This window comes from Pinus tabuliformis, chromosome 7 (genome assembly GCF_031772625.1).
Source record: "Pinus tabuliformis cultivar Carrire ecotype Pingquan chromosome 7, CPIR1, whole genome shotgun sequence".
Taxonomy (NCBI): domain Eukaryota; kingdom Viridiplantae; phylum Streptophyta; class Pinopsida; order Pinales; family Pinaceae; genus Pinus; species Pinus tabuliformis.
Window position 1 is genome coordinate 818,618,756 of NC_142293.1, and position 20,166 is coordinate 818,638,921.

Genomic DNA, 20,166 nt, shown 5'->3' on the forward strand with positions numbered 1-20,166 from the left:
AATAATAGTATATGTGAGGAATATGGACCCTTAGATTAACTAACACGGGGGATTGATATTGTAAACCCATGGGAAGTAAACCCTAAAATTATCATGGTTGATTTTCATATTGAGACAATATTTGTCACAATGTGATGCTGAAACATGGTTGCCCAAGGATATTATATCCAAGGGATTAATATTATAAACCCAAGATATACAAACCCTAAAATAAACATGGTTGACTAAAATAAATATGGTTGCCTATGGTTGACTATTGTTTGGAGTAATATTAAACCCAAGGGATGAATATTATCAACCTAATTTAATTAACTAAATCCATGAGATTTTTATTAAACCCAAGGATTAATATTATTAAGCCTATGAATAATAGTACACTCTAGGAATATGAACCCTTATCTCCGTAAACACAAGGGATCAATGCTAAACACCCAAGTTAATCATATTACACACACAGGATAAATAACCCAAGATATATAAACCCTAAGATAAATATTGTAAACCCTAAAATTGTCATGGTTAAGTATGGTTCATTTTCATGTTGAGACAACCTTTGGGGCAATGCAACGTTGCAACATGGTTGCCCATAACTTATTTTCATATGTAGACAATCTTTTTTGACAATGCAATGTTGGACCATGGTTGATTTTCATATTGAGAAAATCTTTGTCATAATGTGACGTTGGACTATGGTTGACCATGATCATAACCCGAGGGGATTTATATTAGACCCAAGTATTAATATTATAAATCCTATGAATAATATTAAGACCGAGAAATAATAACCCTTAGATTAATAAATATAAGGGATTGATATTAGAAACCAAAGGGATTAATACTAAAAACCCAAGGGAATAATATTTAACCCAAGGGATAAATACTATAAACCCAAGGCATATAAAACCTAAGATAAATATTAAAAACTAAAAACTAGACATGGTTTACCATGGTTGACCATGCTTGATTTTCATATTGAGACAATCTTTGGCACAATGCCACGTTGGACTATGGTTGACCATGGTAGACCATGGTTGATTTTCATATTGAGACAATCTTTGTTACAATGTGACATTGGACCATGGTTGACCATGATTATAAACCCAAGGGATTTATATTAAACCCTAGGATTAATATTATAAACCCTATGAATAATATTATACTCTAGGAATACAAACCCTTACATTAATAAACCCAAGAGATTGGTATTATAAACCCAATGGAATAATTCTAATACCCCAATGTGTTATAAACCCAAGGGAATAATATTAAACCAAAGGGATCGATATTGTAAAACTACTGTACATAAATCCTAAAACAAAAATTATAAACTCTCAAATAAACCTAGTTCACTAAAATAAATATGACTCACTATGGGTTGACCACAATTTTAGAACATTGATTATGGTGACTATGGAAGCAATAAACCGAAGAGATTAAATCCTTGGATTGATTAATCACTGAGGTTTATAATATTCATCAAATAAGAGATGTTATTAAACATAATTAATATTGTATTAACGATGCTATTAATAGTTTTTTTAATTAATAATATTGTTTTCAAATTCATTGTCATTAACTGTTATTAATGATACTTTTATTTATATATTTTTTAGGATATATTATTTATTTATAATAATAACCATTATAAATTTATAATAACTAATATTTAAAATGTTAATTTTTTAAAATATTTAATAACCTAAAAGTGTAAATGGTGGAGATCGCATATGAGTATTTTGATACTATTTATGAATTCTTCATTGCAATTTATATATAAAACAACTAGTATATTGGATATAGTCTTAATAATAAACCCTAGGATTAATATTATGAACAATATGAATAATATTATACACTAGGAATACAAACCTTTACATTAATAAACCTAAGGGATTGATATTATAAACCCAAGGGAATAATTCTAAAACCCCAATATTTTATAAAACCAAAGGAATAATATTAAACCCAAGGGATTGATATTATAAAACTAAGATATATTAATCCTAAAATAAAAATTATAAACCCTAAAATAATCCCAAAATAAATATGGTTGACTATGGATAGACCACAATTTTGGAACATTGATTATGGTGATTATGGAATTAATAAACTAAAGGGATTAAATCCTTAGATTTATTAATCACTTAGATTTATAATATTTATCAAATAAGAGATGTTATTAAACAGGATTAATGTTATATTAAGGATGATATTAATAGTTTTTTAATTAATAATATTGTTTTCAAATTCATCATTATCAATGATAATTTTTATTTATATATCTTTTAAAATATATTACGTATTTATAATAATAACGGTTATAAATTTATAATAACTAATATTTAAAATGTTAATTTTTTTAAATATTTAATAACCTAAAATTGTAAATGGTGGATATCACATATGAGTTTTTTATCTTATTTATGAATTCTTCATTGCAATTTATATATAAAACGCTAGGACATTGTATTTAGTTTTAATATCGAACCTTAGGATTTAGTTTTAATATCAAATCTTAGGATTATTATTATAAACCTATGAATAATATTATACCTTAGGAATACAAACCCTTACATTAATAAACCTAAGGGTTTGATATTATAAACCCAAGGGAATAGTATTAAGCTTAAGGGATTGATATTATAAAGCTAAGATATATAAATTCTAAAATAAAAATTATAAACCCTAAAATAAACCTAGTTCACTGGAATAAATATGGTTGACTATGGGTTGACCATAATTTTAGAACATTGATTACGGTGGCTATGGAATTAATAAACCGAAAAACTTAAATCCTTTGATTTATTAATCACTTAGATTTATAATATTAAAGAAATAAGAAATATTATTAAACATGATTAATATTGTATTAATTATTAATAGTTTTTAAATTAATAATATTGTTTTCAAATTCATTATTATTAATCATAATTTTTATTTTTATATTTTAAAAATATATTATTTATTTATCACAATAACTATTATTAATTTATAATAACTAATATTTGAAATGTTATTTTTAATATTTATAATAACTAATATTTAAAATGTTATTTTTTTTTAAATATTTAATAACCTAAAATTGTAAATGGTGAAGATGACATGAATTTTATGCTGTTTATGAATTCTTCATTGTAATTTATATATAAAACCATTAGTACATTGGATTTAGTTTTAAGCTAGATTTAGTTTTAAGTTTATCATATAAAATTATTTGTTTACTATTTTGATGATTAACAACACTAGAGCAATAAGTTAAATTTGTGTCATGGCTTGTTTCACACCTTTCCATTTTCTTTGTCGATATACTTGATTCTATTTTAAATTCTATGCTATTCCAATCCTCATTTATTTGAAAACACCACTCCAACAGAAGCTCTCATCTATTTGAAAACACGACTCCAATATAAGTTCTCAACATTTCATTTAATTATATCGTGGTGGCTATATATATATATAATATGGTCGTTTCAAATTTGATTTTGAGCTAACATTTCTTCATTTAATTTAATTAAGACAACAAAGGTTGAGATTTTAGAGAGGCATGCATCTTACATGTTACAAGGTAAATTAATAATCATTTAAATGAAAAATCGAAACCAAACTCAGCAGACCGATTTATGTGTCCTTTCATTTCTGTTTGGTTTCAATTCAGAGGTAAAGAATTGCGTGGCATCCAAGAATCTAGACAATTCCATTGCATGATAGTACAAAAATTATTATGTCTGATTTATGTTAGGCATCATGATCTCTCATTATGCATGATGATCTTTAATTTCCTTATCAGGTTATTCATTTTGAAAGTTATGGGCCTGGACTGCAATTGTAGTCCACGAACAATACATTAAGCAAATCAACACTCTTTGAAGCTTAGGTTTGTGGTTTACAAAGATAAAATATTACTATCTAAATATTTTGAATCCTAATGAAATTTCAATAGATGCATTTGGGCGTACGAAGGTCGTTTTTGATGTGCTCACCTACACTCAAATTTTTGTTTTATTAAACGCTGAGATTTTTACATTCAACCCACTCCGTATGTTATATTATGCTCGTCTTCTCTTAATTCAATTAAAATCTTAGAATATAATAAGAGTTTAATATTGTCACTTTTCATTAGTGAGAATGGATCTCCTGATCGGATGTCCTTGTGCTCTAGCCTCTTTATATATTATAATTACAAAAGAACAGTAAAAAAATTTAAAAAAATTATTATACTTACACAGTCTTTCATATACAATCTAACTGAAGCTAATATCCCGACACAAAGTAAAGTGATATATCACTAAGTATAACTTTCATATACAATCTAACTAAAGCTAATATCCCAACACAAAAGTAAAGGGATATATCACTGAGTATATAAAACCCGGTTGGCTCCTCTCTAGCCAAAGCAACACTGTCTGAGAAATAAGAGAGGAACATGAATACCGCTTGAAATTTTCATGCCATATGAGAGCCCACTCTAAAGGCCAATAGACTCCACAAGGTCCCATCCATTTCGCAAACATAGATTAGATTTCAATTATTGAATTGAAGTAGGGTATTTGGAGTATTTTGTTCCACTAGTGGAGGAGAATGCCAACAGTCAAGCGTTTCATGATTAAACAATGGGATAACTGCATGTCCCAGGTTGGGTATATGGAAGGAAAACTGTAATTTCATCTTATATTGTTTCATATATATATATATATATATCATTTTTTTAATCTTTATACGTGGAGATAAATGAGAGGCACAGTGGTAAAAATAAATTTAAGTAGGGTTTAAACATTTTATTTAGATATGAAAGGAAGTTATGGCTTTTAATTTCATTCATTGATCGAGTGGCGATTACGAGAGAATACGCTGGCATTTTTTAGTTTAGACTATCGGATCAAAAGGATTAATTAGAAAAATGATTAAAATGCAGAATTCCAATAGGAGGGACACCTATCCATGTAATTATGAATGAGATTCAAAGTATAGAAAAAATCATCTTGCAATTGGGTAAAAAAAAAATTCACATTGAATGATTTAATAAAAATTATAAGAAATTTATTTCTTTTGCCACTGAAAAATTAAAAGAGACTTATTGGTATTTTTGAAAAAATATTAACTGTCATAGAAATTCCAGCTCTAACAATAAATGCCATTGATATAAAAAATTATCTTAAAGTTGGGTAATTTAACAATTTGAACCATAATTCTTAATTCCCGTGGTTGGAACCATCATGCGATATTTTCTAACTACGTAAAACGAATTGTGTGACCTTCAAATTTCCAAGAAAGTTAGTTTTTTATGTGGCTTTAATTAGAGTTTGCACTTAGCAACGTTTTTCAGGTTTCTTGAATAAAGTCTTCTTTGTGAGGCATTAAAAATCTTTTGCATTTATTTATAGGCCTGTGTCTAGTTAAATACATAGCCAATATGTTTAACAACATTTTTTTTATTTTTTTAAGTATTAAATCTCTTTTGGATTTATTTATCAAATATATATTCAATCTCCCAAAATATCACGGGGAATAAAGGAAATCCTTTAATTGTGATGATTTTTCTCAAATTTATGTATTACGACATTTTTTTTGCAATTCTTAGTAGTATATTATGTGTGTTTTACAATTTTTTTAGAAAAGTGATAATATTGTTGAAATTTTATGTTATATTTTTATTACCAAATAATTTAGCAATACTAAAATTTTATATTATGTTTGTTTTATGATTTTTTGAGAAAGCTATAAAATTATTGTAATTTTATATTTTTCATATTACAATTTTTTTCGGAAAAGTGATAATATTATTACTAATGAATATAATCACTATATATTTTTATTTATAAAAATGGTTAATGATTAATATAAGTTAATAAAAAATATACTATTTAACATCACATATGTAATTTAAAACAATTTATTAATGTTATGTGAGAGATAAATTTTTATTTTATATTATATTTTTAAGGGGTAGAGAAGCATCACTTAGGCTCTAGTGCAAACTTAACCACATATGGTAGATCTTAGACTATTAATAAGAATAAATATAAAATTTCTCATATTCACAAATTAAAGCATAATATAAATTTATGATAGGACCTCTATACACAGATCTAATAATAAGATTTTCTTAAGACCATGTTCACACACTATAAAAAAAAACCAAAAATAAACTATTAATGGTTATTTCTATATTGCTATAAAAATAAAATTAATTTACAAAATTTAATATTACATTTAATTACAATTTAAAATTAATCTAATTTTAACATTTTAATAATTTTAATTTTTATATTTTAAAAATTTAATTTTTATACTTTTATTGATTTCTACTCTAATTTAACTATATTTTAACTAAGTTTCAAAGCTTAAATACTGGTTATATTCGTTTTTGGTATTTTCACAAAGTTATTTGATATTGTTATATTTCCTTTCGTTTTCTTTGAAACGACTGCCTGTGAGGAATGGTAGATACAGATCCCTTCTGCTTTGAAATGAGTTTCCAAAGAGCAGTATAAGTATTGAAAGGGCAGCATATTTAAATTTTAAAAATAAAGTCATGAAGCCCGTAAACTGTATAATAATTTCTTAATCACATCAACCACGTTCATTCCAATAATGACCAAAGTTTTGAGTGCGTCGCGAGAGGGTATCTCTAAATGATTTTTATTATTCTGGACGACTACGGCTTCATTTCTTCAAACTTTGTGAAAATTAAGGGCAAAGAAAGTGTTGTGTTAGAGAGAGAGGCATTGAGAAAACAGCGACACCATGCGGTTCTCGTTCCTGGCCCTGATGCAGGTGGCCCTGAAGCTTTTATCAGTTTTGTGAATACAGACTACAACCATTCTCGCATAGCAGAGGCTAACAAAACCAGTTTGAGTAACCACACGATGATCCGCTCTGTGGTCGTCCCCGATGGCCTTCCTTCCAATGATACTCCCACCAACATTGCCAAGCTATGTGATGTCACAGAAAACGTGATTGTCCCGTTTCTTGACAACCTCATTCACCAAATCAAAGAGGGGGATAATGATTCAAGTGTCTGCCTGGTAGTAGACGTTATAGCGTCACAGGCACCAGAGATTGCTCAACGCCACCACATTCCAAGGGCCGGCTCTCTGGACATCTCTTACTGCTACCTATGCACTGTTTTTTAATATTCCATCCCTTGTTTCATCCCAAATCATTCCCTCAAACGGTATGCTTACAGTTAATTATTATGTTGTATGAATTGATTGCCAAAATTGTATTTATTAATTGAGGCCTCTGCAGGAGTTCCAAAGGACTTTAAAATGGTGAAATACCTCCCCTCCATGCCGCCTCTCTGCTTTGCACATCTTCCATGCGCTGCAGGTTTCAATGACTCTCAACATAAAGTGAATTATTTGTTTTGTCTCTTCTGTCTTACCAACAAGTTGGTATCGGAGCTCTCTTACCAACAAATTGGTATCATAGCAGAAATCAAGATATAGAATCTACAATTCCAACTACGATCTTAGTGTAATATTATGTTGAATAGCTTTGTTACATTATAATTTTGCTTCTAACAATTGGAATTAATGTTTCAATAGTCTCCTTGTTAAGACCAGAAATTAGTATGCTAAAAGGCACAATGACTAGATAGAAAACACCTTTAATCATGTTCTCAAAGAGATCTAAGTCCTCCTTCCTTTAGCTACAAAGAAGCTCCATCAGTGTTCCATTTGTGATTTAATTGGTGGAACATATTTTTTTTTTCATCTTAAACCATAGTGAATATACAACATCCACTTTGCCCAACGCTCTGTTGACAATGAACTTTATTAAGAGCATTCATAGACCAGAAATCTGGAGATCTTAGTAGCCATAAAGTACAACATATGACCCATTGGAAAATAAAAGTGAAAACTCAACATTGGAGGCCAATATTGGAAAGCATGCATCCCAAAGAGTATTCTAAGCCATTGATTATGATTGCTACCTTTATGTGTAGATATTTGATGTCAAAGAAGAGAGCATCAAAACATTTGCAATGTTCCCTTTTCATACATTCAAGAAGATCTTCAGACACTATCAAACTGACTTGCAAAAGCAAGCTTGTTAATGATTGCACCATAGATGGCCTCATTGTGCACATAACATTGCTTGCTCCACATATGATGTTCTATAGTAGGAAAAAGCTCTTTCGGTATGGTAACTTCTCACACAACAAAATCTTGACGACATGAAGGAATTATATGGTGATGTTATCCTTCATTGAATACCATTGAATGCACTTTGGTTATCCATGTTGATCAAAGAAACCCTAGTTGTCTCCATTATGTAGTAAATGCTTGGTCAAATATGTGTAGAAGTGAGCTACAATAGCTACTTTAGGGAAAATTCCAAGTTTACTACTTTTGGGAAAAGTCGAGATGATGTTTAGTGTTTGTAGGAGTTGGAACCCGTGGTAAAAACCATGACCAGTGAACAAAGGGAATCGGCAAGGTGCTTTCCTATAATAAAAAAATCATCATCAAGAAATGGATGCACATGTTATGGTGCTTACTATGGTCGAAACTGAATTTGAGTGGACATCCTCACCAAATTAAGAGAATGTTAAAAGGGGGATGCTACAGCCCGATGAGAAATGGCTACAGTCAAGGTGGTATGTGTGTAGAGCGGCATACTCACAGTAATCATGTCAACTAGATGAAATGTGCCACACTGTGATTATGGGCATCCTTAGTGGTGTCTACTTAATTAGTGGGATCAAGAATCAAGAATCATAGCAGACATGTTATTCAACTCATTTGTATTTGAATGAATTGGTTACTCAAAAAATGGTTCGGTACACACACCATCACATCACATCTACCAATGACAAATATATCAATCTATGTGCCAGATGCTAAGTTGCAAACCATATAATTCATTGCAATATCATCCACATCCAACTCATGTAGAACCTTCAAAGGATTTGCATGGCTAAGATTGTTCAATAGTTAGAATGTAATCAAGAAAGAAGGATCAAAACTAGAAAAATATGCTTGTCAGTCCACAATATCAACATGCAATGGGTTTGTAAAATGGAGATAAAACACATGATGCAATGAGTCATTATGGGATTATATGGTTTATAATTGAGTACATATATAGAAATTAAAGGTTTAGGTTCCCAATGTAATTTCTTTTGAAGAAATAGGTGTGTGATAATGTTTATTGGACTGTGAAGAGGGTAAGTGTGTTTTAGTGGCATGCAAATAGCTAACATAGGGAATATAGATAAAGGCTAGAGAGGATGATATTGCAGTGTTTGACCAAGCATTGGTTGGATTACTGAGATCGATGGTGGGAAAGGATATACTTGGATGCAGTAAGCCATGAGTTTGGAGCCAACCTAACTACATTTAACAACCCTATACATAGAATGATTCTCATCTTGTAAGGTGGTTAGAAGGCTTAAGGAGTTAATAGCCTTAAAATAGTTGACTCTATCATAACCAAGCGAAGCATACCAAAATCTAATAAAGGTATGGGGTCTTAATTAGGAGACCAAATTAGGGAAGCCATGCATCATTATTGAGAAAGGTTAGTAATCTCATTAAGACCAAGTAGATATAAAAAGGGGATCCTATCCAAGAATTTCAAATACTACTGAAAATTGTATTAGGAACCTTTGAATCTTTGGGTGTGGATGAAGGGGAAATTTTAACAAAGTCAATTCTCAAAGAAGGTAGAAAAAGATGAGAGGTGAGAAGAAGGATTGTTTGTATGGCACATTGTATGGCGAAGGAGTACCAATTTTAAAGGTAAAGAAAAATGGGCCAAATGGAGCAATGTAAATATGACAGAGAAAAATATAAAGAGAGTAATATGTGAGTACCTAAAAATGGTCATCGTTATCTCGATTGCAAATTTTTATAATATCTTGAAATCTAGTAAACAAAGCAATGTCAAACAATTGACCTCACTCCTATTTGTCAAATTTTGAAACATTCTCAAAATTTGTAATTGACTTAATTTCAAGCCCCAAAAACCAATTTTGTAGTTGAAAAGGTGTTGTTGTATGTGTCTATTGAATGAAACCATCTTAAAGGAGATGATACCTCTTTTTTTTTTGGTAAGCTATTGTGAGTCCTTTTCTATTATATGCAACTAAGATTAATATGTACAAGCAGAAGGTGTCCTCAACCCACCCCGAAGGGAAACCGGGTCTTTTGGGCCCCAAAATCTCAAATTGTCAACCACAGCATATGGCTATGTCGTATTTCTTACTCTACCAACCGACAACTCTATAGTCCTATCCGCTATAACAGTTCAACAGTTTTTCAAAAAATCTGATTCTCCTAGTGTCTACCATAATATTCATTTGGAAACAGAACAAAAAAGTTTAATCTACCATGGGCTCCAGCTTGATCTCCTCCTCGCGCTGCTCATTCACGATCTTCTTCAGCATAATTTGAATTTCCTTTAATCTGTTGTCTTGCCTCAGAAGAGTTAGTTGAATATTGTCCATCTCCTTTCTCAGGTTTGGAATGCCTTGAGCTATTTCAGTCATCTCTTCAGCCACCTGCTCCATGGCTTTAGCTAATAACCGTTTCATTACCCAATAAAAGTGCAGAGCTTGTTTATACAGGGATAAGCGACCCCTTGTATGTCCTGGGTCTGGTAAGAGTCTGTTCCAATCTTCCATTTCGGGGTCTGAGGGTTCCTGCAAGACGTTGTTTTCCAGCTCCTGGATAATTCTTCTAATGTCTGCATGTGTCCCGTCGTTATATGCCTTCTCTGCTTCCTGAGCCATCTGCTCCGACGTTCTTCTTCCTCTTTTCTGCTGGTTTGAAGGTGGCACCTCTGCTTCTTCTGCATCCGCATGCCAAACTTTTCCCCTACCCCTGCGTCTTCCGCCTTTGCCTCTTCGGGAGGGTCTTCCCCTGCTGGTGCTCTGGCTCCCCTGACCAACCTCAAACGTCGCTTTTCTCTCTGGCTGTTTCCTGCCTAACTCCTTTTCACCTTCTTCACGTATTTCTCCCTCCTCCAACTGCTCCTCCTCAGACTCGTTAGCCCTCACCGCTCTTCCTTTTGCATGCATATGAATTTCGGTCTCCATGGGGCTTCCACGCATCTTCGTGCCCTGCTTATCTTGCTCACTACCATTCGGACCACCCTGATTCTTTCTATCCTGGCTTTTCTGGCTTCCTTCCATTTCGGTATTGTCCCTTACCCTCCTTCTTCTGTCCGCCATTGCTTCCTTCCTGCCTCTGCAGCGGATACCAGGGGTCTTTTGACAGTTTCTCTCCGCTTTCAACTCTTCTCTGCACCTCTGATCTTTGCCTTCGTCTGCTCCTCGGGATTTATCGACACCTATCCTATGTTTCACTGCCCAAACGCCGCCATCCTTTACCCCTGCCCTCATCATTATTCTATCTCCTCCACACCTTGAGTTATCAACCCATCTGCATACCGGTTTTGCATACCGAAGGATGATTGGTTTGGGGGGTGGCTTGATCTTCCACTCCCTGACTATCATCATTTCACCGCATTGCGTCCTTCTCTCCACCCCGGTCAGGGGTTCTCTGCACAGATCCCGTGTCTCCACCCCGATTAGGGACTTAAAGGAGATGATACCTCTTATTTGTCTAGGTTATGGAAATTTAATATAGTGGGAAAGGATCTCCTCTAAAAGGCTATGGAATCATATCTTATAGTGAGGGAGTGGATTTATGTTAGGCTATCAAAGCCTATTATATAGAGAGGGAGTGGATTAATTTTACGCTACAAAATCCTACTATATAGTGAGAGAGGGTAGCATATTCCTATGGTGGTTATGCAAGCCTATTTATATAGAGATGAGCATATACCTAGTCTATGTTACCAGAAAAAAATTGGGAGCCTTTGTTTCTAAAGGAAAACATCTAGAAAAAGGAGCAAAATGGAAAACTGTGTTTTCTTCGATCGTTTTCATTTCTCAATCTGCAAAACTAGTTTCTCCAGAAACAGATGGCTTCTTAAAATAGTTTTTTTCGGAAACATGATTTAGTTCCTCCTTAAAGGAGCTCATTTCTCTCATCTCTCCAATTGATTCCATTTTTAAATGGCATGTAAATTTAATAAGTTTAGTTTGTATATTAATAAGTTTTCATTGGCAGTTTTAGTAAACAACAATTAAACAGTAGATGAATTTATTGTGGAATTTTGTTATAGTGGTTTCCAAGCGAGAGACTAGAGTGCATACTCGACTCACATAGGATGATTCACATAGAGCGGACTCATAGAGGATTTGGAGGCACATAGTAGGGTGGTCAAGCAGATAAGGATATTATTTCATTGAAGCATTATCAAGGTATTTATTATGTGCTCACTGACACCCAAAGGATTTTGTTGTTCGGCCTCTCAATTAGAAATTTGGTTGTAATTCTTTGGTCATGAAATTTTTAGGGTGTGGAGTAGTTTTTCACACATTTTCTAACTTTGATGAGTCCACATTCTATATGTGAGGGGAAGAGTTATTTCAAATTCTCGGTCAAATGTTTGACTTAGGAAAGCACATGCATCTACTGAACAATTTTTGTTGATGAAATTTTTAAATCTTGCATCAAACCCCCTCTTTAGATAAATCCTTTGTATGATCATGCGATGAGTATCGATGGAGCTACTTGTTTATTTTTTTACATTTTTTCTTGTTTAATCAAATGATTTTGGTATGATTCTTCTATGAAGATATAGAGTTGGGTCGCCCACCTTGATTTTTTATTTCCACTCACAAAATAATATTGGCCACAACTTGAATTTGGTGCCCCTCCCAATATATACCTTCATACTTTATTTAATTTGTGGCCTTTTATGTGTTATCATGACAAAAGAAAACAATTTACAAGTGCATATTGTATGCACCTAAATTTAGTGTTTATCCTTCTATTTATAAATTAAATAAGGTTGAGGTTTGATAGTGTTAAGGTTCGGGCTAAATGTGATAGCAAATGAAACATTATATTCTTTTCCTTTACTTTTCCATTATGGTTAAATGTGATCATTACAATTTCACCTATGTAAATAATGAGTGTTGATGATGAATGCTTTGTTTAATGTTTTCATATTTTTCTTGGTGTTTTCTTTCTCCTTGTTTCTTGAATGTGAAACCTCTAAACTTTGTTTCATGTCTTCTTGTCATTTCTCGTTTCGTTTCTTGTTTGTCACTTCTGGTAACATGGTACCTAGTAGGCTATGAAAGTCTATAGAATAAGGGAACAAATTCCTTATGGTGATTGCAAAAGCTAGTAGACTATAAAGATCTAAAATTTCTTATAAGAACATTGCTCTAATACCAAGTTATGTATAAATGAGGAGAATGCAAAACCAAATATTATATTAAATCGAGTATAAGTTTCTTGCATAGTAAGAACATTCTTTTATATAAATTTCAAAATGGAAATGATTAAATTTGACATGTCATCCTCTTTATTTAATATTAAAATCTAACTACTTATTTACCACTCTAATGTTGGGCAACACTAATATCCCCCGATTCTCTAATGTTTCTCTTCCTTGGGATCCATACCAAGAGGACTCAAATATTTTAGACTTGATGGAATATCAATACATGGAACTTTAAGAGGGATTCTTGTGCATCCTTCCATGGATAGTGGTTCAATGATGGCGTAGGAACATAAGTTTGCTAGGCTTGAAGAAATAATGGACTTGATAATGATAGTAGTGGCCAAAGTGGTGGATGATTGCTTGAGCAAGCAAGGAATTCAAGATATTAGAGTAAAAAAGAAGAGGGTGGAAGGTTCATTCATATAGTATGAATGCTTTCGACATTGCTTAAGTGGGATTGTTGGAGTTGTTGGATGCATGAGACTGGGAAATGTTGGATAGTAATACATGATCCAATGCAGACTATGTTAGTGGAATTTATTGAATGTTTTGGTCCACTACGACCTTTGGCAGAATGAAAGACACCTAAAAAGAAGGAAAAAACAAGGCATATTCCACCTATAAAGAGGATGCAAGTAAGTGCAAAGGCACTAATTTACAATAGAGTCATCATTCATCAAGTGGATATGGAGTATTGAGGTGCTAAGTATGGATTTTAATATAATGAACAACCCAAATGTTGGCAAAATCTTAGGGACTCTATACAATGGAATTCGACAACTTGGCAAGTGTTTAAGACATGGCAATGCTGGACTGAGATTGAGCTATTAGTGAGGAAAGGGAACTATAGGAGGTTGTTTCATGGATGCTTCAAGAGTTAGAATGTGCAAGTATTGTGGCAATAGGTAGTTAGGTATTGTACATTTACAAAATGTAGGTAGTTAGGTATTGTACATTTACAAATCATAGATAGTGGTACAAATTTCTTGTTGTATTCCTGTAACATTTTTTATATTAATAATTAAGGCATCCGCATTGGGTGCCACCCATGTACTTTTATAGTGTGGTCCCTTTACTTTGTTAAATGTCAATATTCTTGCATTATTTTGAATAGCTAAGTATTGAAGAATATTGACTAAGTGTTAAAATTTTAAAGACAAATTTTGACTATGCCTACTCTCAAAATATTTTATTTACAAAACTTAATTTTAAATTTAACCAATTATAACTTAGAAGATAGTTATGAACAAACCCTAAATAAAAAAATTAATTTAATTAATAAAACTTTTATAACTAAAACAAAAACAATAACATAAATAATAATAAAAAAAATAATCAACTAAAACCTCATCAATCTTTTCGAATAATAAATAATTTTCCTCATCAATCTTTTCGAATAATAACAATAATAATATATTTATTATTTTCAGAATCTTTTTACCATTTTTATTTAAAATTATATAATTATGGATAGAGCCACACAATATTATTAAATTTGTTATTCATATATCTTATCCGATAATAATTCCCAATTATGTGGTCCTTATTATGATGTGTGCTGGAATATGTGGTCCTTATTAGCGACGTAGCGACGTAGCAGAAGTGTTTTGCTTGATTAAAAGTTACATGATATTTATTAAATGAGTGCACAGTGCGACAAATGGCATATGCTTTGGGTGATCTATTTGTCTTAAACTCAGTAACTTAAATTAATGCAACGAATTTTCCGCGCATTCAGCGTCTCATTCAAATAACGAGTTTGACTTCATCATCACAGAGTTGTCGTTGAAGACGTTAACTATCCTTTACCTTTTGTTCCTTTGTACTTTCCAAATCACACATAAAATCATTTTTATTAAGTCAATCCTTTCCTATTCTTTACCTTTTGTTCCTTTCTACTTTTTAAATCACACATAAAACTCAATCTAACTAAATAACAAAAAAAACAAAAACTACAATGAGATCTACCTTCATCCTTTAAGAAATATTAATTGTAACCCAAATTCCAGATGTAACTCTAAATGGCATTCAATAATTATACATAATAGAGGAGAAATAGAGGAGAAATTTGTTACTGCTTTATCTTCAAAGAAATATAGGAGCAATTTGTTACAGCTTTATCTTAAAGAAATATAAGAGAAATTTGCCTTCGAGCAAATTAAATTTTGGCACTAAAAGATTAGAAGAGATTCACTGTTATCCTTGAAAAATATTGACTTTAATAGAAATTTTATTTCTAACCATGAATGTCATTCATCTATAATTATGATTCCTAATAAATTCCATTTCATCTATAATTATGAATGAGATTCAACATATAGAAAAAATTATCTTGCAATTGGGTAATTTTTTCCACACTGAATGATTTAATAAAAATTATAAAAAACTTATTTCTTTTGTCACTAAAAAATTAGAAGATATTTATGTTATCTTTAGAGAAATATTAACCGCCATAGAAATTCCAGCTCTAATAATGAATGTGATTCCATCTATAATTATGAATGAGATTCAACGATATAAAAAAATATTTAATAAAAATTATAAGAAACTTATTTCTCTATCTTGGCGTAAGTGTGACCCAAATTAAAATCCTAATTCTTGATTCTCGTGGTTGGAACAATCACCAGATATTTTCTAACTACATAAAATGAATTGTGTGACCTTCAAATTTCCAAGCAAGTTTCTTATGTGGCTTTATTTAGAGTTTGCATTTAGCAACGTTATTCATGTTTTTTCAATAAACTCTTCTTTTTGAGGTATTAAAAGTCTTTTGCATTTATTTATAGGTTCGTGTCTAGTTAAATAAATAGCCAATCTATTTAGTAACATTTTTCTATTTTTCTAAATAATGTCTTTTTTTAAGCATTAAAAGTCTTTTGCGTTTATTTATAAGTCCGTGATGTGTCAAATACATAGTCAATTTCCCAAAATATCATGTGGAATAAAAGAATACTTTTAATTGTCATGATTTTTCTCAAATTTATGCCTTACAGGGTTTCTTTTGCAACATCTATTGCAATTGCTAGTTTAGTAGTATTGAGAATGTATATTATGTTTGTTTTATAATTTTTTTTAGAAAGGTGATAATATTATTGAAATTTTATGTTATATTCTTATTACCAAATAATTTAGCAATACTAAAATTTTATATTATGTTCATTTTAGGATTTTTTGAGAAAGCTAAAAAATTATTATAATTTTATATTTTTTCCTATTACAATTTTTTTGCCGGAAAGTGATAATATTATTACTAATGAGTATAATCATTGTTTATTTCTATTTATAAAAATGGATAATGATTAATATAATCTAATAAAAATATATTATTTAAAATCACATATGTAATTTAAAAAAAATTATTAATAGTATGTGAGATAAATTTTTATTTTATATTATCTTTTAAGGAGTAGAGGGGCATCACTTAGGTTTTTGTGCAAACTTAACCACATATGGTAGATCTTAGACTATTAATGAATGAATGATATTCAAAATAATAAGATGTTTGTAATAAGAATAAATATAAAATATCTCATATTTAAAACTAAAGTATAAGATAAATTTATGATAGGACTTCTATACCCAAATCTAATCATAAGATTTTCATAAGACCATATTCACAAACTATAAAAAAACCAAAAGTAAATTATTAATAATTACTTCTATATTACAATACAAATAATGTTAATGTATAAAATTTAATAATATATTTAATTACAATTTAAAATTAATCTAATTATAATATTTTAAAAATTTTAATTTTTTAATTTTTATTGATTTCTACTCTAATTTAACTAAGTTTGAAGGATTAAATACTGGTTATATTCATTTTGGTATTCTCCCAAAGTTATATGATATTATTATATTTCCTTTGGTTTTCTTTGAAACGACTGCTTGTGAGGAATGGTAGATACTGAGACTTATATTTCCTTTGGTTTTCTTTGAAACGACTGCTGGTGAGGAATGGTAGATACTGAGACAGATCCCTTCTGCTTCGAAATGAGTTTTCAAAGAGCAGCATATTTAAATTTAAAAAATAAAGTCATGAAGCTCGTAAACTGTATAATAATTTCTTAATCACATCAGCCACGTTATTCCAATAATGACAAAAGTTTGCTAACGTGTTTTTAAAAAATAAAGTCATGAAGCCCGTAAACTGTATAATAATTTCTTAATCACATCAGCCACGTTATTCCAATAATGATTTTTATTATTCTTTCCAACCATAGAAAGCTGGACGACTAGGGCTTCACTTCTTCAAACTTTGTGAAAATTCAGGGCAAAGAGAGTGTTGTGTTAGAGACCGAGGCATTGAGAAAGGAAGCAATAATGGATATCAGTTGCAGCAAGCAGCGACACCATGCGGTTCTCGTTCCTTTTCCTGCGCAAGGCCACATAAATCCCATGATGCAGGTGGCCCTGAAGCTTGTGGACGAGGGATTCTTTATCAGTTTTGTGAATACAGATTACAACCATTCTCGTATAGCAGAGGCTAACAAAACCAGTTTGAGTAAACACATGATGATCCGCTCTGTGGTCGTCCCCGATGGCCTTCCTTCCAATGATACTCGCACCGACATTGCCAAGCTATGTGATGTCATAGAAAACGTGATTATCCCGTTTGTTGACAACCTCATTCAACAAATCAAAGAGGGGGATAATGATTCGAGTGTCTGCCTGGTAGTAGACGTTATAGCGTCACAGGCACTAGAGATTGCTCAACGCCACCACATTCCAAGGGCCGCTCTCTGGACATCTCTTACTGCTGCCTATGCACTGTTCTTTAATATTCCATCCCTTGTTTCATCCCAAATCATTCCCTCAAACGGTATGCTTACAGTTAATTATTATGTTGTATGAATTGATTGCCAAAATTGTATTTATTAATTGAGGCCTCTACAGGGGTTCCAAAGGACTTTAAAATGGTGAAATACCTCCCCTCCATGCCGCCTCTCTGCTCTGCACATCTTCCCTGGGCTGCAGGTTTCAATGACTCTCAACATGAATTATTTTTCCACATCACAAATCGATACATGGAGAGAATTCGGGAAATAGATTGGGTCATCTGCAATTCCTTCCATCATCTTGAAGACCCCGCCATCAGCAGTGTGGTCGAGAACGGAGGTTCAGTCTGTCCAATAGGTCCCTTGATTCCTTCTTCCCTTCTCAATTCGAACTCAGGACTCCGATTGGAAATGACAACGGGATTTTGGGCCGAAGATGGCGAATGCTTGGATTGGTTGGATAAGCAGTCCAGGCAGTCTGTGATCTACGTCTCATTTGGCAGCTTGAGAGTGTTAAGCGAGACGCAGTTCCAACAACTTGCACTTGCGTTGGAGGCCACGGAGAGACCATTTCTTTGGGTTGTGCGCCCTGATCTGGTACAAGGTAGCGAGGCCGCCTTCCCTCCAGGGTTCGTGGATCGCATCCAACGGAGCCAGCGGGGGTGTTTGGTGGCGTGGTGTCCGCAGTTGAGGGTGCTTTCTCATCCTTCCATTGCTTGTTTTCTGACACATTGTGGATGGAATTCAGCATTGGAGAGCATCACCATGGGGGTGCCCATGTTATGCTGGCCTTATTTTGCAGATCAGTTTCTGAACCAAAGTTATATAGTCCATGTCTGGAAAATTGGCTTGTCTTTGCTTAAGGAAAACACTGCATCTACTGAGAGTGGAACATCAATCATCGACATGACTGAGATTAAGAGGGCTGTGGAGAGAGCAGTGACGGGCGAGGAAGGTGCAGAGATGAAGAGAAGAGTGATGAACTTGAGGGAGAGTGCGATTGCTGCAGTTAAGGAAGATGGTTCATCCGACACAAATTTCCGCAACTTCGCTACTGCAATGAAAACCGTAGAAAAGTAATTGATTGACGCTGGTGAGTACGCGTAGCATTCGCTTCTAGGAACAACTATCATGTGAGTGTAATAATATGTTAGAAATTGTAATTACTCTTGCATATGGAGTTAGCTAAATTTAGAGAGTCAATTCACTGAGTGTTGAGTGTTGACTCAAGTTGAGTGATAGATAAAGAGTTAAGTGTAGTCTATATTTAGAGTGTGAGTTAACTAAGTTAAGTGTATGTGCATCTCAAGATATTTTAGGGGAGTCGCTAGTTGGTAAAGTTTAAATACCATTTTATGAGGTTCATTGTAAGAATAAAGTTTTGTGTGATCAATAAAAGCGCAACAGCACGTGTGATTTGTGTGTGAATTATTTGTTTTGTCTCCTCTCTCTTACTAACAAATTGGTATCATAGCTGAGATCAAGATATAGAATCTACAACTGCAACTATGATCTTAGAGTAATAATATGTTAAATAGCTTTGTTACATCATATTTTTGCTTCTAACAATTGGAATTAATGTTTCAATAGTTTCCTTGTTAAGACAAGAAATTAGTATGCTAAAAGGCACAATGTCTAGATGGAAAACATCTTTAATCATGTTCTCGAAGAGATCTAAGTCCTTCCTTTAGCTACAAAGATGTTCCATCAGTCTTCCATTTGTGATTTAATTGGCGGAACATATTTGTTTGTTCATCTTAAACAGTAGTGAATATACAACATCAACTTTGCCCAATGCCCCATTGACAATGGACTTTATTAAGAGCATTCAAAGACCAAAAATCTGGAGATATTAGGAGCCATGAAGCACAACATATGAACCATTTCAAAATCAAAGTGAAAACTCAACATTGCAAGCCAATATTGGAAAGCATGCATCCCAAAGAGTATTCTAAGCCCTTGATTATGATTGCTACCTTTATGTGTAGATATTTGATGTCAAAGAAGAGAGCATCAAAACATTTGCAATGCTCCCTTTTCAAAAATTGAAGCAGATCTTCAGACACTATCAAAC

The 20,166-nt window shown here is 32.3% G+C and overlaps 2 protein-coding genes across 2 annotated transcripts; both read left to right on the forward strand.

Moving 5' to 3' along the window:
• Nucleotides 1-6,632: 6,632 nt before the first annotated feature.
• LOC149250118 ((R)-mandelonitrile beta-glucosyltransferase-like) lies at nt 6,633-7,133 on the forward strand. Its single transcript, XM_089453558.1, has one exon. It carries the CDS (start codon nt 6,633-6,635, stop codon nt 7,131-7,133), a length of 501 nt encoding a protein of 166 aa, XP_089309684.1.
• A 10,456-nt stretch (nt 7,134-17,589) lies between these two features.
• On the forward strand, nt 17,590-19,385 carry LOC149250119 (UDP-glycosyltransferase 85A1-like). Its single transcript, XM_089456390.1, has 2 exons — nt 17,590-18,136; nt 18,211-19,385. The coding sequence occupies exons 1-2, from the start codon at nt 17,638-17,640 to the stop codon at nt 19,170-19,172; spliced, it is 1,461 nt and encodes a 486-aa protein (XP_089312516.1). The 5' UTR covers nt 17,590-17,637; the 3' UTR covers nt 19,173-19,385.
• The last annotated feature ends 781 nt before the right edge of the window (nt 19,386-20,166 follow it).

Coding starts and splice junctions, on each gene's coding strand:
- LOC149250118 (XM_089453558.1), top strand. CDS start 6,633: ATGATTTTTATTATTCTGGACGACTACGGCTTCATTTCTTCAAACTTT.
- LOC149250119 (XM_089456390.1), top strand. CDS start 17,638: ATGGATATCAGTTGCAGCAAGCAGCGACACCATGCGGTTCTCGTTCCT. Junction 18,137..18,210: donor CCAAATCATTCCCTCAAACG/GTATGCTTACAG, acceptor AGGCCTCTACAG/GGGTTCCAAAGGACTTTAAA.